Source organism: Pseudoliparis swirei, chromosome 7, assembly GCF_029220125.1.
Source record: "Pseudoliparis swirei isolate HS2019 ecotype Mariana Trench chromosome 7, NWPU_hadal_v1, whole genome shotgun sequence".
NCBI classification, from domain to species: Eukaryota; Metazoa; Chordata; class Actinopteri; order Perciformes; family Liparidae; genus Pseudoliparis; species Pseudoliparis swirei.
Genome location: NC_079394.1, coordinates 25,249,065 through 25,274,684, shown reverse-complemented (window position 1 = coordinate 25,274,684; position 25,620 = coordinate 25,249,065). Strand labels below are relative to the sequence as shown.

The 25,620-nt window shown below is 46.8% G+C and overlaps 1 protein-coding gene and 1 long non-coding RNA gene across 6 annotated transcripts; one reads left to right on the top strand and one right to left on the bottom strand.

Annotated features, from left to right (window-relative positions):
• Positions 1-7,024: 7,024 nt before the first annotated feature.
• LOC130196191 (LHFPL tetraspan subfamily member 2a protein-like) lies at positions 7,025-25,227 on the top strand. 5 transcript variants are annotated; one of them, XM_056418102.1, is made up of 3 exons: positions 7,025-8,228; positions 21,809-22,455; positions 23,766-25,227. In XM_056418102.1, the coding sequence occupies exons 2-3, from the start codon at positions 22,053-22,055 to the stop codon at positions 24,020-24,022; spliced, it is 660 nt and encodes a 219-aa protein (XP_056274077.1). In that variant the 5' UTR covers positions 7,025-8,228; positions 21,809-22,052; the 3' UTR covers positions 24,023-25,227. The 5 variants fall into 5 exon arrangements, with proteins under 5 accessions (XP_056274077.1, XP_056274074.1, XP_056274076.1 ...); XM_056418099.1 differs by lacking the exon at positions 7,025-8,228 and adding an exon at positions 13,586-13,759; XM_056418101.1 differs by lacking the exon at positions 7,025-8,228 and adding an exon at positions 13,586-13,863.
• On the bottom strand, positions 8,699-11,490 carry LOC130196193 (uncharacterized). The gene is made up of 3 exons (XR_008832202.1): positions 11,214-11,490; positions 10,336-10,407; positions 8,699-9,630 (listed from the first exon to the last, which is right to left on the bottom strand). It is a non-coding gene; the product is annotated as an uncharacterized LOC130196193 (long non-coding RNA).
• Positions 25,228-25,620: the final 393 nt, after the last annotated feature.

Genomic DNA, 25,620 nt, shown 5'->3' with positions numbered 1-25,620 from the left:
CGCAGAGGCAGCGCAGAAGGACCAACGGGAAGGTGTTTAAGTTTACATGAACAAAATGCTCCTTCATTTGTATAAGGAGCGTTTGTTTACATGCTTACGAGTTTGTGTGTAAGAGCAGAAACAGTGTCACGGAAGGGGGGGGGGGTTCACAGTTGGGACGGAGCTGAGGTGGTTGAAGGGGGTGAGGGTTTGGGAGTGAGGGTTTGAGAGTGAGGGTTTGAGAGTGAGGGTTTGGGAGTGAGGGTTTGAGAGTGAGGGTTTGAGAGTGAGGGTCTTGGAGTGAGGGTTTGAGAGTGAGGGTTTGAGAGTGAGGGTCTGGGAGTGAGGGTTTGGGAGTGAGGGTCTGGGAGTGAGGGTTTGGGAGTGAGGGTCTGGGAGTGAGGGTTTGGGAGTGAGGGTTTGGTAGTGAGGGTCTGGGAGTGAGGGTTTGAGAGTGAGGGTTTGGGAGTGAGGGTCTGGGAGTGAGGGTTTGAGAGTGAGGGTTTGGGAGTGAGGGTTTGGGAGTGAGGGTTTGGGAGTGAGGGTCTGGGAGTGAGGGTTTGAGAGTGAGGGTTTGAGAGTGAGGGTTTGAGAGTGAGGGTTTGGGAGTGAGGGTCTGGGAGTGAGGGTCTGGGAGTCAGGCGATGCTGGGAAACAATCCACATTTGAGGCATGAGAGAGTGTGGCCTGCACACTTTGCAAAAGTGCGCAGGCCCCGGCTCTTCTTCTGTGGGGACATTTGTTCTGTGAGTGACCTTGGCTGAGTTCAGGTTAACCATTAACTCCTAATGAACTGATAAGGTGTCGCTCTTTTGGTCAGGTGGCAACACACGTAGGACGGTGATATGTTGGCGAGTTAATTTTTGTAATTGTGCGCCCAATTTCTTCTGTCTGCAACTTAATGTGCAGCGATTGTGAGAGTTAGACCATGCGCTGAAGGCATTGGGCCTCATGTGCACCCGCCACTGACCCGCCACTGACCCGCCACTGACCCGCCACTGACACGCCACTGACACGCCACTGACCCGCCACTTCTCTCCCTCCATAACTATCACATAAGGTCCATTGTACGCGTTGCTACACTCTCTCTCTCCCTGTTTACTTCCACCCCTTCCTTTGGGCCAATCACAGCTCAAGCTGAGGAAGACATTCTGCTGAAAGCGTCCATACTTTGCGGATTTGTGGGCCACCGAAAGACAGAAAGACAGACAGGCAGAGAGAGAGAGAGAGAGAGGGGGGGGAGAGAGGGAGAGAGAGAGGGAGAGAGAGAGGGAGAGGGGGAGAGAGAGGGAGAGAGAGGGAGAGAGGGAGAGAGAGAGGGAGAGCACTCTATGGCTCCACAGAGCGGCTGCTGCCTTCGTACAGAAGTATCATCTGGTTGCGCTGCTCTAATCATGACTTCTCATTAGGTTTTTAAAAAGTTGTAACATGTGCAACAAAAAGAAGCCGTTCCAAATGATACAATGTCATACTACTGTGGGACACAAGAGGGCGCACTAGTGCACTTCCTTCAGTTAGTGCAGTGGCCTTTCTCTCTCCAGCACACTTGATACAGTGAGGTGTCCATGGCTCGCCTCCTTTTTTACTCTATATGTAATTGGATTTTTTGTATCAGCCCATTTTGTATTTTATATTGTAGTGACAATCTCCTAAATTACACATGTTCAGCTCATCAGAACATACAGATTGATTTGTTTTCACAGCTCAGTTGTGTCACACGTAAAGTTAAGATAGGGAAGGTTTGATCCAACCTGGAGCTCACTGTAATGAAGCGGCCACGCTTTTCATCACCATCTTCCTCTCATTGCCTCTTGGTGAGGGGAAGCTGTGGAAGGTTTACGATGACGTACCTTTCAACTGCTCCTTCTCATCTCCTGGCTGTGCAGGAACCTCAACTGCTGCTCCTTGGATATACACAAAAAGGAGAACACATCATCTAATATCAGCCAGATGAGAGGAAATAAAATCCTGGCCTTGCATGCATGCAGATCATTGATTTGTTCTGTTTTTTGTAATCACGGCCGCAGGGTTATGAAAAGCATTCTTGAGGAATGAGCCTCTTCAAATATCCCACTGAGTTAGACGTTGATGTTGCTCTTTTGTTTGTTAGCAACCGCAGACGAGTTGTCCAAACACAATTCATGAAGTCACCTGCATCTAAACGGGTTGTGTTTATTTTGGCAAAAAGAAACTAAGTGTAATTTTACGGGAACAAGTCCAGAGATGCTGCTGCGTAATCCCCCCCCCCCCCCCCATGTCTGCAGCTCGATTCATATGTTGAGATTAGTAGAAGGTGGATTGTCAGATGAATACAATTTTGATAAGCAAAGAGTCAAAGTATTTGGACAATACGTGGCCAAAGTACACCAAAGTATACTTTTCAAAATCACCCTCTAAGATGTTCTCGAGTTTAGGTATTCGTGACTCAGACCCAGATTGAGTAGCTGTTTTTGTTTATCGGATGAAGTTATACAACTTAGTTATCAACATACTCCGCTGGCCGTTGTCTGTGGAAATGAATCTGGTGAGCAGAGTGGATGAAACGGTGTGCGACAGAGGACATCCACAGGCATATGGCGAGCATGGGACATGAGAGAATATTACTGAAAGACAACGCTCAGCCATATGCTGTGTAAACATACCTCTCCCTATGCTGCAAAAGGTAAAGGAGGAGCTCCGGAGAATGGAGGGAAATGGCATCATCGGGAGGGTGACACAGCTCACGGACTGGTGTGCACCCAGTCTTAAAGAAGAGCACAGGTAAAGCCCGCATCTGTGTTGACCTCAAGAGCATAGAGACAGCTGGTCTGAAGCTTATTCGTGAGAAGGGCTCCGTCAGGCATTGACCGGTCCGGAATCGGGCTTGACCCCGACAGAGTGGAAGCTATTCGGCAGCTGTCACCGCCAGCAGGCGTGCAAGAGTTGAGAAAAATACAGGGAAAGGTGAATTATCTATCTTAGATACATCCCCAAACTCTCAGCGGTAGGACAGCCGCTGTACGAGCTCCTGAAAGACAAGAATACATGGACAACAACAAACAGCTTCTGAACACATCAAGGCGCTGTTGACAACTGCACCAGTACTCGCTTTGTATGACTTGAGCAAGCCCACGGACGCAAGTAGTTGTGGACTGGGGGGTGTACTCCCTGCGTCTACAAGCCAGAGGGATGAAACCAGAATGGCGACAATAGCCGACGCCGAACTGCTGTCAGTTGAGAAGCTCATAAAGAAAAGATGGACCGAACACTCAAGCAATGTGCCCATGGGCGCGAGAGAGCATGTCCAAGTGAAGTCAGAGGTACCAGTAAAGGAGACACACGGCGATCCATTAAAACCAGCTGAGCAAATTAAGAAGCCTCGATTGGCTTTGATTTACAGCGGCGACGTCGTGTCACGACTGTTGTAGCCAGAGACGAGAACGTTCCACAGAAACTTTAATCTTGTTAACTCAGAATCATACACAACTAGAATGGGCACTCGGTAGAGCGCATACCTTCGCATATCACAAGATTGGGCATTGAATTATGAACATTTTGGCATTAGTTGCATGCCAATTGGACAAAAATGTATCGTGCTATGGTAAAAAAAGAGTTTGACCTTTCCATGACCTTGACCTTGACCTTTGACCCAATTGATCCCAAAATCTAATCAAATGGTCCCCGGATAATAACCAATCATCCCACCAAATTTCATGCGATTCAAGAACATTTTGACCTGTTCATGACCTTTGACCTTGACCTTTGACCCGATCGATCCCAAAATCTAATCAACTGGTCCCCGGATAATAAACAATCATCCCACCAAATTTCATGCGATTCGGTTAAATACTTTTTGAGTTCTGCGAAAGATTTTGACCTGTTCATGACCTTTGACCTTTGACCTTTGACCCGATCGATCCCAAAATCTCATCAACTGGTCCCTGGATAATAAACAATCATCCCACCAAATTTCATGCGATTCGGTTCAATACTTTTTGAGTTTTGCGAATAACACGCATACAAATAAATAAATTAATAAATAAATACACGGCGATCAAAACATAACCTTCCGGCATTTTCAATGCGAAGGTAATAACAAGTCAAACACGCACGGCCACCATGGGTCTAAACAGTACAAACCAACACTGGGGAATGATTGGACACAGGTGGAAACAATCAGGGACAGGGCAGACAATCACAGGGACAGGAAGTGCAGGGAAACAGAGGACACGAGAGACGGGGACTTCAAAATACGACATGACACAAGACGCAAAAACCCCAGATCCTGACGCATCTGAACTAGACTGTGATGCTCTGTCTTTGCGGCACAAAGTCTTGTATCACCTTTTTGTCACACTTTATTTGCGTCCCATTGTGGGTCACGTTGTGTCCTCATTTTCAACATCAAGCCGTAAACTAAAAACAAAAATGGAAACGATGGATTCTCCTACTTTTCTTTTTTTTCCCTCCTAAATGACAGATCTCAGACCGCATTGCTGCCTACTGTATGTTTATGTTTACCTCACTGGACGGAGACATTTTAACCCGTAATTAAACGGATTCTTTCCTCAGTGGCTGGCAGTACGCGGGTGTCACAACAACATCAGCTCAAAGTATTTGAAAAAGAATATAAAGTTCTATTCAAGTTAAAAATGAATGTGTTTTATTCATTATGGTTTCATGGCGTTACTTTGTTAATATTCCAGATCTGATGTACACGTTCAATGTGAGGTTACACAGAGTCTAAAGGCTTTGAATTCTCATTGTTTTTACTGATTTAGCTGCTGGCTAGTTAGCCAGCTGACTTGTCGACACCACCATGCTTCCGTGCTAGAGTTACACCGGCACAAAGAAGACGAGCCCAACATAGAGCTCGGCCTCACTCCTCGCCGTCACGTGACCAACCTCGCTGGGAGGAGGTGCAGGCGGGAACTCCGGAGACGGCTAACCGACCAGCTAGCTCCGGGGAGGACAGCTAGCTTGCTAACTAGCCAGCTGTCCTCCAGAGCGTCCGTCTGACCCCTCAGATGTATCTTGATCCACTAGAGGGGTCACTCAGCCCAGGTTGGGAAGTAGACAACTGCTGGATACTCATCGTTTCATTATGTGGACAACTTTCGGCATTTGCTAAAGTTTGCATGTGGGAGACAGAACCAAATTAAATTGAGGTGTGAATGTCTGAAATTACCTGATAACTCCCATGTTTAACCCTCCTGTTACCTTTAGGGTCAATTTGACCCCATTCGATGTTTAACGTGGTGTTCTTTGGGGTCAATTTGACCCCAGGCTGTTTTTCACTGTGTCAAACATATAAGAAATATCAACTTTTTTATATATTTAAAGGGCTATTTAGGTAGTCAACAAACAAACATAAAGTACCTCACACTTAAGCTTGGGAAGCAATATTAATTCTAATAATTTTCTGGAGGTTTTAATTGCTGGGGTCAAATTGACCCCAAGGGTAAAATATGTTAGTAAATGTTAAGGTAACAGGAGGGTTAAAAACGATAAAATGATATACAGTATATATATATATTAATAATAATTATATATATATATATATATAGAGAGAGAGAGAGAGAGAGAGATGGTTGCTTCTTTTGGAAACACCACTGGGATGTATGTATTTGTAGTTTTAGAATCAGTAGGCTACATATATATTTAAAGCCTCTCTGCAGTTAAAACAAGTATACCAGCCCTTATGTTCACACAGGAATGGCATCATTTCTGCGAAGTGAGCGTTACTTCCTCCCCACAGCCACTAACCATCAAACCCAATTATCTCTCCCAGTGTCTCTTAAGTCTTTTCTGCACACATTTTCCCATGGAGAGCTGTGGTGACCACATGTATGCTACTTACAGACTTCCCTGCCTCCCACAGTGTTCTCACTGGGACGACACACACAGAGACAGATCCTGGTGTGGAAAGAGGAAGTCCAGAAGGCCGGGCCCACCAAATGACACAGTGGCTCTGCCGTGGTGGAGGAGCGAGGGACCTTGTGAGACAAAACGGGCCGGGCACGAAGCCTGAGGCCTGGAAGAGCTGCACTCAACAACCTCCCACTGCAGCCTCCGACCGAGGAAATAAGAGCCGGTGTTAACACGCAGGAAAGAGGAGTTGCTGGACTTTTTGTTTTTATTTTTCAGGATTCTGTTAGCTCCTATAAAATACACACACATACAAACAGCATCCAGTAAATACCAATGTGGTGAAACTCAGAATGATTGAGTTTCACAAACGCTGCAAAATACGGAGGAGAGCGTCTACAAAACTCATTATGATGCACGTCAGAAGTGGTCACAAGTAGACCCTCATCAAGGATGACACTTGGATGGGATATTTGCTTCACATCATTCATGATAGTCTAAAAAAAAAAGAGCTTTATAACCAGCATGCGTCACTTCTGTTTAAATGAATAACAAGGTGAAATAATCACATGACAAGCAAAAGACAGAACACCGCTTCAAGAGAGGCAGTGAGGACGCATGTTTATTGGGTTCAGATGTTTATTCTCTGACGTATCTAAACATAGAGATGAAAGGCATAAAGCTGAACACGTGTCTATGAAGACAAGGCTCGATTTGGACAAAAGAGGCCTCCCAAAACACACCAGAACAAGCATGTTTTTATAAACCTTTCTGTAAATGATACCTCAGTCACTCAAGTGAGTCTTGACGGCACTGTGAAAGGCCTTCATCAATCTACAAGGATCCCCTCCAGCAATTTATTTCCGCCAACATTTGGCATTGCTTACTGTGGCAGCTGTCTCTAATTTGGCCTTGGCTGCTGGTGATTGGCAATCAGTCAGCAGCCGAGGCCGCCCTCATAAAAGCTCCCAGTTGAGGGTGGAGCAGCTCTACTGCCGCTACCCGTGGGTTTCCCCCAAAAGCTCCAAGGATCAGCCAGGCACCAAGAGGTTTCGTTGAACGACATATTTTATTTGTCAGCACACAACGCACAGCAGACCGCAAAACCTGCGCCTCTGCTCACTTCCCTCTGCTCCACCCTCAACTGGGAGCTTTTATGAGGGCGGCCTCGGCTGCTGACTGATTGCCAATCACCAGCAGCCGAGGCCAAATTAGAGACAGCTGCCACACTTACAAACTACAAAAATCCTTCAAAACATGCAGTCGGGGCCCCCGGCGTTATTCACTGTTCCCCCGCTGCACAGTGTCCCCCCTAGAATATTCACACGGTCCCATGTGACAGTCAGTCCCTGAGTTGTCACCGTTCCTCAGACCACAATGTCATGAGTGTGGTTTATGTCTCCGGCTCAGCTCCCCGAGTGAGAAGAGGGGAAAGAACAGGAGGAGACACAGCATGCCGAGGGAATCTGATCTGAAATCTTTCCAGGAACCTCGTGACGGAGGTTCTCTGATTACTTTGTGCTGCCTGGTAAAACAACACAGAGGTGGAGACACCGCTGTCCATATATACGATGCTATACCCCCCAAAACAGAACTGTCAAGTAAAGCTTAGTCTCTATTACTTCAGTCTATTAAATTCCACGTTGTGGTTAATATGCAATTTTTGCATTCTTGAAAAAAAAGTGTGACCAATAGCCCACCACCACTCTCATATCAAGCTACAGCTAGCCGCCGGTTAGCTTAGCGTAAAGACCTGAAAAACAGGGAAACAGCTCGCCTGGCTCTGCCCACAGGTGTAATCCACCTATAAGCTAATCAACATGTTATTGTTTGTTAAATCTGTACATCAGCCAAAAGTGCAAAAGCTGCATTGATTTAGTGATTTGACAAGGAAGCAGATATATGTGTGTATATATATGTATATTTATAAATATATATATATACATAGGCACGTGCACAGGTAGAGCCCTAGTGGTGCTCAAGCACGTGCCCCTTTGCCCTGGATGAGAAAAGTGCCCTTTCTGTATTCATGTCAAATACACATTATTGTGGTCGTCATGCTCCGGTTTATTTTTTCTGTTTTTTAGATGTGAGACGGGAGTTGTTCTTCCAGAAAGCCCGTCGGCCCAAAGATGAACGTTACGATTAAAGTCTGTTTGATTCACTCTACAGGTTGGAACCGACATGCCACGTTCAGCGAGTCCAGAAGGCCGAGCCCTGTGTCCGGCTGCTGGGAGGCGAGGAGCTTCCAGACGGACTCTTCAGGAGCTGCTGGACGAGGTGCCGGCTCATGTCTCCTGTCCTCAGCCTCCAGAGGACGTCATTCATGCTGCTGAGGAGACGTCCTCCTCCATGTCGTCTGTTCTTTGGTTTTGTTTCAATGTTCTCCATCCAGTTAGGAGGTTGGTATAAAAGCATCATTTCATATACTGCCGGGGTCTGTTACTTTCTTTCCTATTCTCTATTTTTGTCAATGAAAATCTTGTAAATAGAAATGATGCATTGCTTTAGTTGGATTATTTAGAGTGAAGATATATGTTGGCATTTGTTACTGATGGTTGCCAACTGACATGACACGTTTTGCCATGTCGGATTTTTTGTACGATAAAATATTTTTGTGGTCATTTAGCTACATTTGGCAAAACACAAAACAAAAATATAATCGTTTAATCGTTTATCCGTTATGAAGATGAAAAATGAGCACTGGTGTAAAACAATATATTAGACATTAATTATTAAGAATCAACACAATAAGTAAATATAAAAACTATAACATTGTAGTGCATAAGTCTCAACCATTGAAGTTGATTTATAACCCAATATGAACATCATAACAGTGTTTGCTGACCCAGTAGTTTGGAATAAAAAGACATTTAGATGTTGCTGTACATGTATTTATTAAAATCAGGAAATAATCTAAATACTGTACAGTTAACATGAACGTACAGGATTCCATGTGACAAATGAAAGGATTATTAAGTCTCGTTCAGGCTGAAGTGTCCGTCTTCTAAACAGCTGCTTCCTGTGTGGGCGGGGCGGGCGGTGTCGGGGGGCTGGGTGGTCCTTCATCCTTCTCATGTGGTCCTCCCTCGTCATCTTCTTCGTCGTCGTTAAGGAGATCCCGGTAGACTCTTCCGTGTCACAGCAATCGATACCTAAATAAAAAAGTAGAACCAGGCCAACCAGCCTTCCCCCGCCAGGCGCGAGGGAAGGCTGTCTGGAACTTTATCGGTCCTGCCGGGCAGTCGGGCTCCTCCTCTTCCTGCTGCTCCTGGGAGACTCTTCTGGTTTCTGGGGGGCTGGGGTATCTGTTCATCGCTCTATCCATCCGTCTATCTGTCTATCGGTCTGTCTATCCATCTATTGTAAACTATATTTTCACATACAAGGAATGTGTCATGGCGGGTGGTGCAACATTAGACAACATTAAACAATCAACAATCAACAAAGTGCAAGAATTGTAACATTACATTGACAGTAGAATATAAAATAAAGTGCCCATACAAACCAATAACAGGACTTTAAACAGTGTAGTGAAAGTTTAAAGGGACAAGTGTATCACTAACCTGATAACTTACCTGCGGGCCAGTCCCTGGCGGAGTCGGCGGATGGCGCGGAGCTGGCGGAACCGGCGGCGGATGTCTGGGTGTCGGAGTCGGCGCCGGAGCTCGTCTGGTGTTAAAAGGGCAAAGACACGCAACAAAGAGACACGCGCATTATGAAGCCTAATGTCCGCCATGTTATCTTCCTGGACTAACCTGATGGCCGTAGGGAGGCCAGGAGCTCCATCGTAGTCTCCGCCAGCTGGAGGGAAACATTTAAGGATTCAATAAAATAGTTCTGGATTACATTGAGCAATAATAGATTCAGATTCCAGCTGCTAATCTATCAGTTAGCAGGTCAATATACAACTGTTTAGACTCGTGAGCCACACCTTCCAGACTAAACAATGTTTCATATCTTCTCACTTTCCCCTTTATAAACCTTTCATTGTGCGACAGGAGGGTTACTTGTTTGAGAAATAGTTCATGGGATAGTATTGAGTAAAAGGGGCAGATGTTTGTTGAATAAGTGACGTTTCAGTCAAACAGTCAAAACAAACCAACTCATTGTCTCAATCAGATGCGTCTCTAACACACCTGGTGCGATGACGTCACACTGACGCATGATTCTATTTCAGGATTAAGAATATCTTTTTTCAGAAATGTCAAGGTAAAATCTGTCATATTTGATAGCCTCTAAATAAAATAACAGTTTTAAATCCCCAACACTAATAGTTAACACATACCACAGATATCCAGCGACTTTTAAGACATTCCGGTCCTCAAATAATCATTTTACACGGAGAAACCTCCACCACATCTGTATTTTTCAAACAGGCCCCTTGACATTGTGAACTGTTCAACTATAAACTCAAAAGGTTTCACTGATTTCTCAACTGAGAACGTTTTAAATGGTTTTAAGGTAAGAACCAATAACAAAAATGCTAAATATAAATATAAAACTTACCTCCGCGCAGCGCGTACGGGTGGTCCTCCATTCTCCGGCTTCTCGGAGGTCCGCGGGAGAGGAAGTCAGTCACTAGAACGAGATTCAAGGATAACTTTCAGCTAGCGGTCAACAGCTCGAGGAGTTAGCCTCACAGCTCCGGTCAACCAGAGGGCTCAAGCTCGAACGTTTTGGACCGATAGCTCTGAGTTAAGGGCCCCAAAAACAGGTCCATGCGAACTTTATGGTCTACGGCTACAGATCTCACTCATTATCCACTTCACGAGGTGCATCTCAGAGCGCGAGGACGAGATGCTGGAGGCAGCGCGCGCTCGTGCACTCCCATCAGTTAACTCTACTTAACAAGCAAAGCACCGCGACAACGAGCACAGAGCGTTTTAATGTTAAATACATCACTTTCATATGATAAAGTAAAAGGAGCAGACGTGTGTACAATAAGGCCCGTTTCAACGGTCACGACAGAGCAGCTCAGGGTCACGCGCAGCTCAGGTCAGGCGGCCCGCGCGTTCCCGATGGTTACCATGGTGCCGAGTTTATGCATTTTACAGAGTACATTTGAGAATTCTGTAAAAATGGTAAAGGCGCCATCTTTTTTCTGTAATTTCAAAGTTAAAGTTAGACGTTTTGATGCCTTAAACCTAAAATAAAAGGGGTTTCGAGGCGTTGCACTAATTGTCAACACATTCCGCACATCTCCTGACATTTTCAAGACATTCTGCACCGAAAATCTCATTTTACACGACGAATCATCGACTGTCAACATTATAAACGTTAAAACTCAAAAGGTTTCACTGATTTCTAAACTGAGAACACTTTTATGGATTTAAGTGGATACGTTAATAATAAAAATGCTAAATTAAATGTAGAAATGGTCTTACCTTAGTCCAAATCACAGCCCGGTCGCTTCAGCAGGGGCTCGTCCTCGGCTCTCGGTCGTCGGAGGGCCTTCCTCGGGGTCTCGGGTCTCTCGTAGTCCGGATCTGGTGGAGTTCTGTAAGACAACAAGTTTTGTTTCCAACAAAAAGAGTCAAGCAGTGCAAAAGTCTCAGAGTTTCCTTCACAGGTCTGGGTTCACAGGAGGGTTCACAGGTGAGGTCCGCTCGCGTCAAAGTCCAAAGTGCAAAGGGCCGAATCAGAACGTCCGCGGCCTTAAATAGCCTCGGTCCGGTTTCCATGGCATTGACGTGCGTGCGTACGTACGTACGTACGTGCGCACGTGCGTGCGATTGAGCAATACAGAGGCATTATTTATTTCCCCCATATTTTTTAAATATATATTTGATTCATACGAGTTATTATTATTATTATTTGTATTAGTAGTATTATTATAAGTATTATTATTTCTCAGTTATCTGTTGCTATTCAGTAGCTGTATGAGCTGTAAAGCCAAACTGTATGCAAGATGAAATATATTATATTTTATAATCTCATTATTTCAGAGGGACCATGTACAGTTAAAACAAATGTCACCATTTGATGCACTGCACCAGATTGTACTTGGCAGATGGATGAGCAATAGATGACGCGGGCTTGCGACTAAACTTCATTTATTTGACAGCTATACGTTTCCCCTCTCAACTTCTTGAAACTGTTAGAGGTCAAATGATTACTTTCCATTACCTTTTTCATAAAGTCTTCAGTCCATTTGTTCTTCTTCTTTAAACAAATAATGTATTCTTTTATTTGGAAATATTAACAGGTACATAACACAGTAAACATGAACTGATATTTCCATTGTTTATTATCATCCTTTTGTTGAAATATCAGAAAACAAACCCACTCCCCCACCCCTCCCACTGTATACACTAGAGTACAGGACATTAAATACATAAACAATACATACAAAGAGGTCACCTCATTTCGCCGACCCAGACGTACACACACACACACACACACACACACACACACACACACACACACACACACACACACACACACACACACACATACATCTGGAACATCTGTATACCTGCACAGAATCAATACCCAGTGTCACACAAGTACAATATATCCAGAAATTAAATGACAACACGAGTTGTTCTTCTTCTTTGAGTTCGAGGAACCTATTATACCACATGTCTTGGGGAATAGACACAACTGAACATCAGAAATAGAATATTGTAAATCGACAACTGGCACATCTCCGGCTCAAGATTTATTTCCCAGGGACGTAGACAAATTTTTTCTTCATTAATCAGTATTTAAGAATAACACTTACTCTCTCTGTCATCAATTCCCCCCAAATGTGTTTGGATATCTGTCGGGGCGCTCATGTCTTCAGCTCTCATGTCTTCTCACGACACGATGTGTTTCAGGTGTTTCGTAACAACCAATTACTTGCTCACTTCAAGTTACAGTGATCAATAGAAAAATCATTTTGCCAATGGGTGCCCTTTTTTTTGGTTTGAGCACCTGCCTCCCAAAATGTCTGTGCACGTGCCTGAGATGGATTATTAGTGTTTATGGTCATATGCACACGTACTGTTGGTTATTTGGAGAACCAGACCTGTGGGGAGGATAGATGGACTGCATTTATAGAGCGCCTTTCTCCTGTCTTCGCGACTACTCGAAGCTCTTTACAACACCTATACATCACCTGATCTTCAGGAGTGATACACATTGTAGATCACACAAATTGAGGCTTCAGTATCATGTCTTAGACTGTGTGTGTGTGTGTGTGTGTGTGGGGGGGGGGGTCAGGGGTCCCTCCTTGCTTAAAATGGTTTAGAGTCCCTGTTAATGATCGGCACTGGTTCTAAAACAATTAAGGGACATTTTTATTGAATGGTGAGCATACGATGGCCTTAAAAACATTGTTTACATTTTGATTGATTAACGTGTCGTCAGTCACCCAATCACTAATATTGATAAGTGGTTGCAAATTCCAAATAATAATGTTCAGTGGCAATTTGTAGCATCTCTGAGCGCATATCCTTCTCATGTGTGAGAAAGAAGAGAAACACTTTCAGTGGGAGAAGTTGTGACTTTAGAGAAGAAGCTGCAAAGGAAAGTTGAACACACCAGTTGTCTCGACAGGTTTATTGTTTGTGGGAAGCGGAGTCGCGGAATCCAGGAACTCGTCATCATCTCCGCCACTTTTCTTCTTCTTCTCCCTGAAACCAGCGGAGAGGGGGGAAGGGAGAAGGGGGAGGGAGGAGAGAAGAGGAGAGGAGGAAAGCCGACGTCAGACGGCGTTGGGGCGGCTTTAAGTTGGGAGGGGGGGCAGAAGAGAAGAGTTACGTGCCGAAGAAAGGCGACTGGAGTGAATGAGCGCGTGGAGGGCTGCGCCGCGCGCGGAAGACACAACCAGCGTTTCAAAACAAAGGACAGCTACTTCTTCTTCTTCTTCTTCTTCTTCTTCTTCTTCTGCTGCTGCTTCTCTTCTTCTTCTGCGCCTGCAGAAAGTCCTCCACGCGGACTTCCCGTAAGTACAAAACAATGCGACGGGGCGACGTCATGTTTGAGTTCATGTGGCCGAACGGTATCGTTCATGAAACGGTGGTTGTCGCCACAGAGTCTCGCTTGCAGGTAATTGTACGTATGTAGGTCAGAGTTCCTCTCGGCTGTCAGGAAACCGCTCTCCTTTTCTCAGAATCCGTTGCGCGGTGTTTACTGGCGTTTTTAATTATTTTTAAAGGAAGTTTGCATACTGCATTGATTCCGAGGCTGAAGCGGCCGCACGGAGACGACCCGTGTGCTGGTGATGACGTGTGTTTGTTTTAAAGCATTTCTTTGGAGGGCTGTGGACTGGGGAGAAAGTGAGGCACCCAAAGGTGCAGCCCTGCGGTCCCACGACATCTGGCAACAGCTGGAAGTCACAGCGCACTGACTTATTAGAGAAATCACCTCCACTAGAAGCCCAACTGCTTGTTACACGACTATATACATATATTTAAAACTTGTTTTCTCCTTCCTAATCTGTCCTTCACACATGTCCACACATGTCTTTCCGACGCTACCCCGCGTCCTTGAAGCGCACGGAGGGGGTCCCCCCATGTGAGAGCCACCCATGGAGGCCTCTGGCCGGGTCCTTGAGAGAGGGGAAGTGGCTCCACATCATAAACTAAACAAAACCAGGAACAGCCGCTGCGTGTTTACTCGAGCTGAGCTCAAGGACAAACTCAAGTGACATGATGAGTGGAGGGAGTCGCCCGAAAGAAAAGAAAAAACCTTTACATGGTTGCAAATTCCGATTTTTCTTCATCGTATTAACAACAAATTCCAGGAGTTATTTGGCTATTACGCTGTGATTGACTTTTGGTGGGATTGCCCTGACCTGCCTGCTTTTCCTAGAGTGAGTTTTGACAGGCGTGACAAGCGCAAACTTGTTTGCTGCCACTGGATCTGGATGGAGCAATTTGATGGTGATTGCTTTTCCAGTTGTGAAAAAGCAAGTTGTGTTTCCTGGTAAACACACAAGTGTTTGTATGTCAAATATATCCAATTCGGTCTGGTTATACCAGACAGAAGAGAATTATGTAACAGTCTTCTGTGACTGAATTTCAATCTGTGAACATCAACAGAAAGTTCTAAGTCTCGGAAGATGGTCAGTGATTTCTGAATTAGAAGAAAAGACGCAACATTCAAATAGCCACGTCCAGGTCGTGTCGTTGTTGCTCTCGGAGATGTTCTCTGTTCACTTCCCCCAGAGTGCGAACACCTTGTAAATTCTAAATGACCCTTTGTGGATCCGACAATTTTTAGTTTTCACAGCGCACGTCGTACCTTTCCATGACAAATCCACTGATCTTGTGTTGTAAAATCAGTGAAGTGTCCCTTTTTTATCTCAGGGTGTCCCGTCTTTTATGCTTTTTCTTCTTCTATGTGCCATTGTGTGCGGCGTAGTGACCTATATCACAAGCACGCGTACGTATTGGTAGACTCTCAAAAAACAGTTATAATATGAAGCATAAGCGACATCCAAACGCCTCCTTTCACTGTAAAGGCGACGATGCAGAAAGTTTGTGTGCATCCATCATCTCTGTGGAAGCAGAGGAGGTGAGGAGGTGAGGAGGGAGCCGGGCGAAAGCCGAGTCATTCCTGTCTTTGTGCGAGTGAAATGTGAGGGTCACTGAGGGGCTTTTTGGGGAGGGGGGGTTGCATAGATTGAATAGGTTAAGGGGGCCACGGCGGCCGCTCTTTGACAACCTAGGGGAGGTGCATTCTGGGCCAGCGGTGCATTCTCTCTCTCTCTCTGTGTGTGTGTGTTATATGCGCGCACAAACAGGCCTCGCCTGCCCGCTCTCCTCCGGGTAAGTCATGCGCTTTGATGCAATTACACCGCGGCCGAGCGAGCGCAGGGTGGATCCTTCTCACAGTTTACGGGTGTGTATTTGTTTTCGGTGTTTCTGCGTCAGCAACTGTTGTTTTTCAGAACGCTGTCGGGAACTGTTGACTTGCTGTTTACATTTCTGGGGCCTATTTTTGTCGTTGAGATCTGCTGCTGGCATGTCTTCACTCCAGTCGGAGAAAATTACATTGAATCCTTTTTTTTAACCCTTTGTTTGTTTTTTTTTGACTTAATCAATATATCACCTCCCCCTCCTTTTTGGTCATTTTGACCCGATTCAATGTTTCACCCTCCTGTTACCTTTATATTTACTAACATAATTTGACGCCAGCAATTAAAACCTCCAGAAAATTATTAGAATTAATATTGTTTTCCCAAGTTTAAGTGTGAGGCACTTTATGTTTGTTTGTGACTACCGAAAGAACACCGACATTAAACATTGAATGGGGCAGGGTTAAACACCTTTCAGCGTCTAATCTGGGTCTTTTCAATACATCGAAATGAACTCTGGAGCACTAAACTTGCTTCTGATGGCCGCCACCGCTCGGTGGTTAGAACCACGGGACGCTAGATGTGGCGAATGCCTATCCGTGGGAAACATCTCCTCCACTTGGAGCTCTTTCATGCACTGTTCATGCAGAGCTACCAAAGCGGCGGCTCACGTGGTTGTGGTTAGCGAGAAAGAGGCTCTTGAAGGCTCTTGGAGGCTCTTGGAGGCTCTTGGAGGCTCTTGGGCGTTGTGGAGGAATCGAGAGGGACACGAGAAAACCAAAGAAGCCAAACTCGACTTGGTGTTTCTTTATGGCCAACCTCTCCTCTCCTGTTTGGAGCATTCTGGGAAAGCAGGTGGATGTCCGCCCCCCCCTGAGGCTCCAGGTTTATGTGTGACAATCAAAGGGAAAATTAGCTTTGTGTGCAAGTTCTATAGTTTTTTTGGAAAAGGCTTTTGTTCTCTCGTCAAGGTTCGGGTTTCACAAGTTCACAAATCTGCCATTTCAGACTGCTGGGGGGGGGGGGGGATGGGGGCGGGGAGGTCAAACAGGAGCTCAGTGTTGATCTCTTGCTGTTCCGTGGATGTAAATGAACATTTCCGAGGCGTTCCCTGGAGGCCACGGCTGTCTCTATTGCGGCAGGTGTTCTGGCTTGCCCGCTGTTCTTGCGTCATCCCCAATAGAATAGAGACTCGATGAAGACGAGAGAATGACGTCAGTTCTTAAAAATGAAGAGGCGATTGATTGAGGAATTGAGTGTTGAGGGTGTGATGTTTTCCCCAGTGTCTGTTCAGTATTGAAGCTCCTGCCATTGCTCATCTCCTCTCACTTCGCCTGGAGCTCGAACGCATTCTTTTATGAAAGAGGGATACGTTTTGTCCTGCCCAACTCCGACTGGTATCGTACTAGTTTCACAACGCTTGTTTGTTTTTGGTGTTCTCCCGACTCTCTTGAGGGATTTCCTTACTGTGTCCACATCTTGTTTAAGTCGCTGTGTGGAGCCCCGATGATGACGAAGACAGCCTCTGATGTGGTTTTTGGTTTGAGGGCCTTCCTCCTGGCTGGTCCAGATGCATGACCAGACCACGCCAGGCCAGGCTCTGCAGCTTGGGACAAGATTGCCCTGGTTTGAGGTTGCTGGTCAGGATCCGTGGAGTCCTCCCAGCCCAGATCATCTTGGGGAGGGCGGGGAGTGTGTGTGTGTGTGTGTGTGTGTGTGTGTGGGGGGGTCTGGGTGTGTGATCTTACAGCTCAGATATGCTTTCCTAAACCAGAGATGCACCAAAACTCACACTCATGTCAGATACTCATACTGACTCAAATTAGATCAACACACTGGAACACAGCCTTTATAACCAGGAGAAGACAAACCTTTACGATATCCCTAAATCTAGTCGATTACTGGTCTCACAATCTTTATATAATTAGGGCTGCAACTAACGATTAATTTAATAATCGATTAATCTGTCATTTATTTTTTCGATTAATCGATGAATCGTTTAAAAAACAATAACATTCATTTCCAACCCTTTATTCAAAAACAGAACTGACCACTTTACTCGCGTGAGTTTACTCGCCCGACTATTTGTGGTCCATCTGCCCCTGAAAGGGGGCGGGGCTTATCTTTTGCTTTGCTCCGTAAAAACGGTTATCATTTCCTTCATCCACCACAGAAGAACTAACCACTAGTTCTGCTTTATACTTGTTGAGGACATCCCACAAACGTCGGAACATCTAACGCCCTCGCGGTCGGGTTCATACCATCGCCCGTAAGCTCACACAGCTCGCGGAATGTTGCGACGCAGCATTATGGTCTGTCCATTATATTCAAACATCTCCACCACTTGAGTGGTGTAATAATTGTGCGACACAACGAATCGATAAGGAAATTCGTTGCCAACTGTTCTAATAAATACATTTTTATAGATAAGTTGTTGCAGCCCGAGATATAATATCGATATATCGCCCAGCCTAAGCCCAAAAAAAGTCGGACTGGTGCATCCCAACCTAAACATTGACATGCCATTATAGAGAAACTAAAGCACTTTTTTCAACAAATGTTGTGTCCAACCTCTTCTTCATAGAACAATCTGGGTCAAGTGTGAGTTAGATCTCTCAACCACCGACCTTTGGATCTTGGTTCACTCTCACCCTCCAGAACAGACCACAGGGGCCAGCACTCATTACATCAGCACCGTGGCTCGCTACCAGAGCCTCTGCTGATATCTCGGACCAATTACTCCAGATGTACTACTCGGCGAGCTCCTTCAACTAGCGGCCAACCGACTGACCCTCGTACGCCTCGTATCCACTGCTTCGTCCGGGGGCTTTGACAGGGCTCGGCTCAAACTGACGCCACGCTTCATAAGTCAACGTTTTATTGAGCCGACGGGCGACAAGGAGACGGTTTGGTGTTGGCTCGCTGGATGAAGGATTGGAAAACTGTGAGTTGGCTTCGGGCCTTCACTGTGGGCACGTCGTCCAGTGGGGCGGGCTGGATTCCTGACCAACGGCCTCGTGGGAGTGAGCGGGTCCAGATCGGATGCGTGACGACATCGCCGCTTTCATCCCGCGGCGTACCTGCTCAGTAACCCGGTTGAACTCGGCATCGTGGGAGGACTCGCAGAAGTGCCGGGAGGCCCCCAGATCTGTCGGCGCTGGTGTCGATGCATATCTGCGCCGGGCGACTGCAGAGGGAGCCGCGGTGACGGAGATCTGACGGTTTGGAGATGCATATCTATCAAAAGCAGCCGAGAGAGCTCTCGCCCGCGGCGCCTCGGCCATGAATAAGACATAACTCTGAGCGTCTGATGTGCCGCAAAGTGTCAAAGCTCTCCTCGCCCTCGAGGAAGTGCCGCACCAGCCAGCGCTTTCCCAGAAGTCTGTCCAACGAGCAGCCAGCGGAAAAGTGTTCCTCGGTTTCAGGATGCGGTGACCATTCCGGTCACCAGCTGTGCAGATTAGGATCTCGAATTCAGACGATTGGAACATTTAGGATGAAATCAAGATGTTGTCAGTGTGGTTCGTCAGATCAATGATGTCCACTGGCAAAAATACAAACATACTTGACATTTCCCGGGGGTGCGTGTGACTCGAGCTGCCTGCCAACGGCCTCGACGAGGCGCGTTCAGGCTCCGTGCCTGTAGATTAAAGAGGCAGAGCGGATAATTTGAGGGACATCGTAGTCTTAACAAACAGCGCCGTGGACCGTGTAATCGGCTGTAAACGGACGACTCAAACTTCACAGAGAAAACCCCAAACTGTAGCCTCGGTGGCTGAGACCCATTGCAACTGTTGCAGAATGGAAACTTGTGATAGCAACAAGGAGAGCCATGGTTTGGTGAGGCGGCCCGGAAAATAAACCCAAGGACTGTAATAAAACGGGCCACACCCCCAAACATCACACACTTGCAAATGCATGTTGCCGTTATTCCCCATGAAGTAGAATCGCAAGCGTCTCTTCAGGGTTTAGATTTAAAGAAGACAGTCGGACAGACGCCGATGCTTCCTGTTCATATCTTTTTTTTTCTTTTTTTTGTGGAATTCAATTCAGTTCATTTTATAGCCCAATATCACAAATTACGAATTTGGCTCAGAGGGCTTGACAATCTGAACACATCCCTGTCCCAGGACCTCACATCGGATCAGGAAAAACTCTCCAGAAATAGAAAAAACCTTTTCGCGAAAGGAAAAAAAGCGTGAAGCTCAAACTGAAATTTTCTCCCTCAGTTTATCTTCAGGCCGGCTGATTATACCCCCGTTTATTCTGGTCTATTTTTGGTTTATATTAAAGCATTGGAAACAGAACTGCAGACGCGCCTGAGTCTCGGCCGGGCCGAACGACACCCGCATCCTGAGCGTTCCAGATCCCGTACCTCGGCTCCTCGCATGCCGTCATGCCTGTGACTTTGTTATCGTGACCCAGTTCTGCTGGTTTCTACTCGACCTCGGAGGAATCAGTCAGCCTGTTTAGCCGCATGAGATAATACTTTGTATTTTGTGGCCAGGCCAGGCGGGGGACGTCTGAAGTGTTTCCTCTTTTGAACCGACTCTGATTGTATCAGACAGAATACAGCATCAGTGTTCATTCCTCACAGATGTGGCAGGCTGATTTACCATCCTGAACGGAGGCTGGCGGGAAGGTTATGTGCAACCTAATACCAGTGATTCCCCGGAGTGTTTTCTCTCAATGAATGTTTTTGTGCTGAACTTTTCATCACCAAACTGAATAAACAGAAACGGTCCTCATCAGTTTAGCCTCTCTTCTCTTTCATATGAAAGTCTTACATCTATTGGGCTGATACACTTTCTTCAAAAGGCCCAAATTACAAAAAGAAAAACCGGCCCCTAGGATGATTGAGGCTATTGGTGCAACTTGTCTTGAGAGAAGAATTATCCCTGTGACACACCTCGCTGTCGGCAGTTGAAAGCACTTCTAAAGGAAACACTGGAATTAATTTGTGTTAGTTTTAGAAAGTACATCTTTTAATAGAACCCTAAATCGCTGCCACATCTCTGATCTCGGCGGTTCAAATGTCCTCAGGTCTGGTGTTGTGCTCATCGACGGCTGTTGGAGGAAAACGGAGCTTTGCAGGCGGGATTGGGAACGGGGGCTTCATCTCCATCAGAGCGATGATGCAACCCATGCTGCTGATTTGTCAGGATGAAACGACAAAATGATACCCTCCGCGCACACTGTCACATTCCACTCTGGGTTAACGGGCTAATAATGGTTTACTGCTGTGATCACCATGAATTCAATGGCATTCACCTCCGTTGCTTTGGCACCGAGGCTCGACATGGACAGGTGTCACCGACTCCACCGGAGAGATCCACCAGGACCGCCGAGTCCACCGCGCATTGTCTTCTAACACGGCTCCCACATATTTTCCTGTGTGCATCATCACACCGCTGGATCACGACACTCATGACATAAGAGTGCTTCTGAGAACCCCCCCCCCACACACTTCCCCCCTCACCCCCCTCTCCCCTCCGTGTTTCCACAAGCCCACGGCTGTGTCAAGGCCATTGTGGCCCCGGCAACGCGATCATAACATAGTAACAGCAATCGCTTTGATTATAGAAACCTATACATGCTCGTTAAAAAACACACACACTGACTCACACACACACACACTCAAAAAGATGACACACAAATTGTCATCTGTTTAAGGTTACAAGTTATTTGCAACCACTGCAGTTTAAATGGAGCAGTGATCTGCACTGATCTGCGTTGACAGATGCTCAGTCGCAAAACACACACGGCTCCCGTCATTGCGCAGATATCAATCGCACAAAGGCCCGGTGGGCGGCGAGTGCATGAACTCAGTCGTGTGTGTGTGTGTCTGCGTGTGAGTCATCTTGCCTCCTCCGAGGGACATCTGGAAGGGTTGCTCACTGTGTTGCACGCGCAGCCGGCTGACGGTGGATGTGAAGTAGCGCTCTGGGCAGATCTGGGGTCTGTCTGAGGACAATGAGACGAAGGAGACGTTCCCGTGGGGCGAACACAAGGGAGTGGGTGACTCATAGCAGATGGGAAACCATTCGCCGTGCATCCTTCTTACCCCTCTTTTCACACACACACACACACACCTCCCCCTTTCCCCTTGCACGAGTTTGTTCCTCCCACTTCTTCTGAATACAGATTCCTTGTGTCTCTGACCCTCTGGTGCGTCTCTCTGTGCCTTTACAGACGGAGCCATGGCCGAGGGAAGCTGCTTCGGTGCGCTGTAGCCGCTCGGCGTGACCAGAGCCGGACCTTGCCCTCGGAAGAGGAAAGGAGACATCTGCTCCGATAAGGATAGGAGCCGAGCAAGGAATCTGTTGGACCTTTCTGTTTATCAGGGAAAGGAATTCAAACTCTTGTCGCTTCAAGATTATTCTTGTTTTTTAAAATTTATCATCGGCTGTTGCCATCCCGGAAAGAGTTTGACGCCATGTGCCATGTTATTGTCACGTGCCGCTCCATGCTGTGGACGCTGCTCAGCATCGCGGTGGCCTTTGCCGAGCTCATCGCCTTCATGAGCCCCGATTGGCTGCTGGGATTCCCTCGCTCTGACCCCGGGGCCGGCGCGGGCCCCGGGGACTACCGGCCGTCTCTCGGCCTCTACAGCCGCTGCCTCCGCGTCGGGTCCCGGGGCGTGATGGTGAGCTGCGCGCCCTACGCCGGGGCCTTTGGGGAAGTGGCCAGCGGCTTCTGGCAGGCGGCCATGTTGTTTCTGGCCGCTGGGATGTTCGTGCTGGGAGGCGTGGCCTGTATCTCCGTGTTCAGCATGTGCTTCCAGAGCATCATGAAGAAGAGCATCTTCAACATCTGCGGACTGCTCCAGGCCATCGCAGGTGAGACGGCCATTTGTGTTTGTTTTGCAGACGTCCAACACACACACACACATACACTCACACACATACACACACAAGTGAGAGATGATATGTGACAAAGATACCCAGCTTAAATCAAACCAACCACTTGACCAACAGGACACCCCAAAGCACGGGAGTATATATTAATTGTAAATACTGTCAACAAACATTAAAATTTGACCTCAAAATTCACGTTATCTAATTATCTAGTTTATTACGTCTTATTTTCAAAAATAGATTTCCGAAATATCATGAGAAAATACTTTCTCAGTGCTTGTTCGCATATCTCTGGGTATCCAGATTGCATTCAGATTCTTTTGTCTCATGTCGGCTCATTAGAGCGCAGCCAATCAGAGCAGACTGGGCTTTTTGGGAGGGGGGTTCAAAGAGACAGGCTCTGAAATGGCTTTTATAAATACAGGTATATTCAGACGGGCAGTATGAGAAAAATAAATAAAAAATTCAGCGTTAAAGCATGTTCTACTAGAAAGCCAAAATACTCGTATGAACCTGAAAATGAACCTTTAAAGTCGTGGGATGCCTCCCTCCCTCTAAGGCTGCTGGTCCCTGTGAAAACACAAGACCACCCCTTTATGGTCCTCCCCTGTCTAACTGATATATTGACATTTTATAACCGTGCCATAACGTTGCCACTGAAATGCTAATGATTTCACCCAATAAACCCCTAAACATTTACACTCATTCTCTTTCATTGCCAGTTAAAAAGGAGGGAAAATTAGCACCCTCGGGGAACCAGGGGAGGAACACGGGCGAACACCGGGAGCTGAGCGGCTACATTGCACTTTCCACCGCAGCTCATGCACAAACAATCCGAGTTCACAGTGGCGACACGCCCACGCAAGCCTATTACTATATGTTTTATAATCGCGCTCTAGCCTCTGGGGAATGCCTCCGCGAGCTGCGGAGTTTACGAGTTGAAACGTCCGATTTTACGAGTTGGCAACGTGAAGCGGCGTGCCATCGCTCTGCTCCCAGTTGGCGGTCGGCTATTCCAACCAAACCTCGCCACGTCTCGCTGCATGTTCCGACAGCGACGGGCTGCCACAGGTGCGTTTGGTGATCTGTCGATGAGTGACATCGCTGCAGAAGCGGTCAATGGGGGCCTCTCCTCGCATGGGAAACACACACACACACACACACACATTCCTCTTCAGAGTTGAGTCACCGTGCTCCCGGTTGCTCTGTGATCTGTTTGTGCTTCCTCTGCCGCGGTGTTTACGTGACTCAACCCCTCTCTCTCTCTCTCTCTTCTCTCTCTCTCCCCGCAGGCCTGTTGCTGATGGTGGGCCTCATGCTGTACCCCGCCGGCTGGGGTTCCGACAAGGTGATCGGCTACTGCGGGCCCGAGGCCTCGCCCTTCAGGCCCTCCCTGTGCTCCCTCGGCTGGGCGTTCTACGCGGCCATCGGGGGGACGGTGGGGTCCTTCCTGTGCGCCGTTCTGTCCGCGCAGGCGGAGATCGCCACCTCCAGCGATAAGGTCCAGGAGGAGATCGAAGAGGGGAAGAGTCTGATCTGCCTGCTCTGAGCCTGAGAGATCATCCCCGTGTGATTTCTTCCCGTAGATCTCGGTGGAGGGAGGACGGACATTTCTCCGAGTGATTAACTTCGAGATAGTTTTGGATAAAATCAATGATTGTTCAAAAGATGGAAGACTCTGTGACGACTTCAGGCTGAGCGGTTAAACGGACAAAAGGGCTCCGGCACACCAGCAGACCAATGCACTTTGCCTCTGGACCAATGTTTTTCTGCCCGTGACAGTGTTTTTATATTTGTACTAACTCTCACCTTAAACAAACCACTGTGCTGGGATAGATTAGTTTAGAGGAGTTGGTAGCGGACGCGTCGTTAGCGTTCCCGCCAGACTAACTGTGTAACGCCACTATATGTTCATTCCCACGGTTCACCTGCAAACCACTGAACACACTGCCAGACGCCTGCACTAAAACTCTACGCAACAGCTCGCATGTGTGTGGGAGTGTCTGAGTGTGTGTGTGTGTGTGTGTGTGACAGACATGAACTTTTGAGGTTTCTAAACGTCCACATTCTCCCGATTGTACGGCACAGCAGGACAGTCAGACCCCGTTAAATGGATTGTTTGCGCCTGTTAACTAGTTGAGTGTGTGCAACGGAGCAGGAAAGGAACAGAGGTTCAACTTTCATGGTGCTCACAGGTGGGGGGGGGGTGGAGAGCAGGCTCCACTGTATCTGGTGATGGGCTCTCTTATGACCCCGAGTACAGACGAGATCTGGCTTTGTAAAGACGCTCAAGACACAAAAAGACAAATCCAAGAAGCCTCCGTCTTTGCTGGACGAATGCAAAGCGGATCAACAGTGTTTTTTTTCCTTCCTGATATTTTCGGAGATCCTCCCCGGTATTGTGTTTTTTGCACTCGGCCCTCGACTCGTTCCACTCTGCTTCCTATTTTCCCAACCGTGATTCCTTGGATTGCTGTAAAAAATGTTTTATATATCAACGTGACCGCTTTGTAGATGAGATGTGCAATAATTCAACTCGAGCGGGTTTTTGCCGCAAGAGCGAGCGAGACCCAGAGGATGAGACATTCCCGGTCCGTCTGTGCCTCAATGAATAGGTTTACTGTGTTTTTGTTACATTAACAAAAGAGTTAACGGCCCCCGCGGCACATTGAATGATGTCACATTGTCCACGTGTGCGTGTGGAAAGATACAGTCCGTACTTTGTACTCCAATAAACCAGGCCTTCTTTAGTAATTCTGTCTGTCTGCGTTATGTATTTAAAACTTTTCTTTTTCCTTTTATGAGTCTGTTCTGTTAAAAACAAACTTCTTGAGGAAACACTGACACCTAGTGGTGGAAAGAAGATACCACAACAGTACTTTCCACTTCCACCAAAGGTTCCCATCCAGGGTTGCCAGATACTTTGAACCCTTGTGTTGCCTTAGGGTCATTTTGACCCGAATCAATATTACACCCTCCCCCCGCCTTTGGGTCATTTTGACCCGATTCAATGTTTCACCCTCCTGTTACCTTTATATTTACTAACATATTTTACCCTTTGGGTTCAATTTGACGCCAGCAATTAAAACCTCCAGAAAATTATTAGAATTAATATTGTTTTCCAAGTTTAAGTGTGAGGCACTTTAT

Bases quoted from the DNA above. Each gene is read 5' to 3' on its own strand.
- LOC130196191 (XM_056418102.1), top strand. From the start codon at position 22,053: ATGTGCCATGTTATTGTCACGTGCCGCTCCATGCTGTGGACGCTGCTC. The intron at 22,456-23,765 runs GTGAGACGGCCA...CTCTCCCCGCAG, and splicing joins ACTGCTCCAGGCCATCGCAG to GCCTGTTGCTGATGGTGGGC.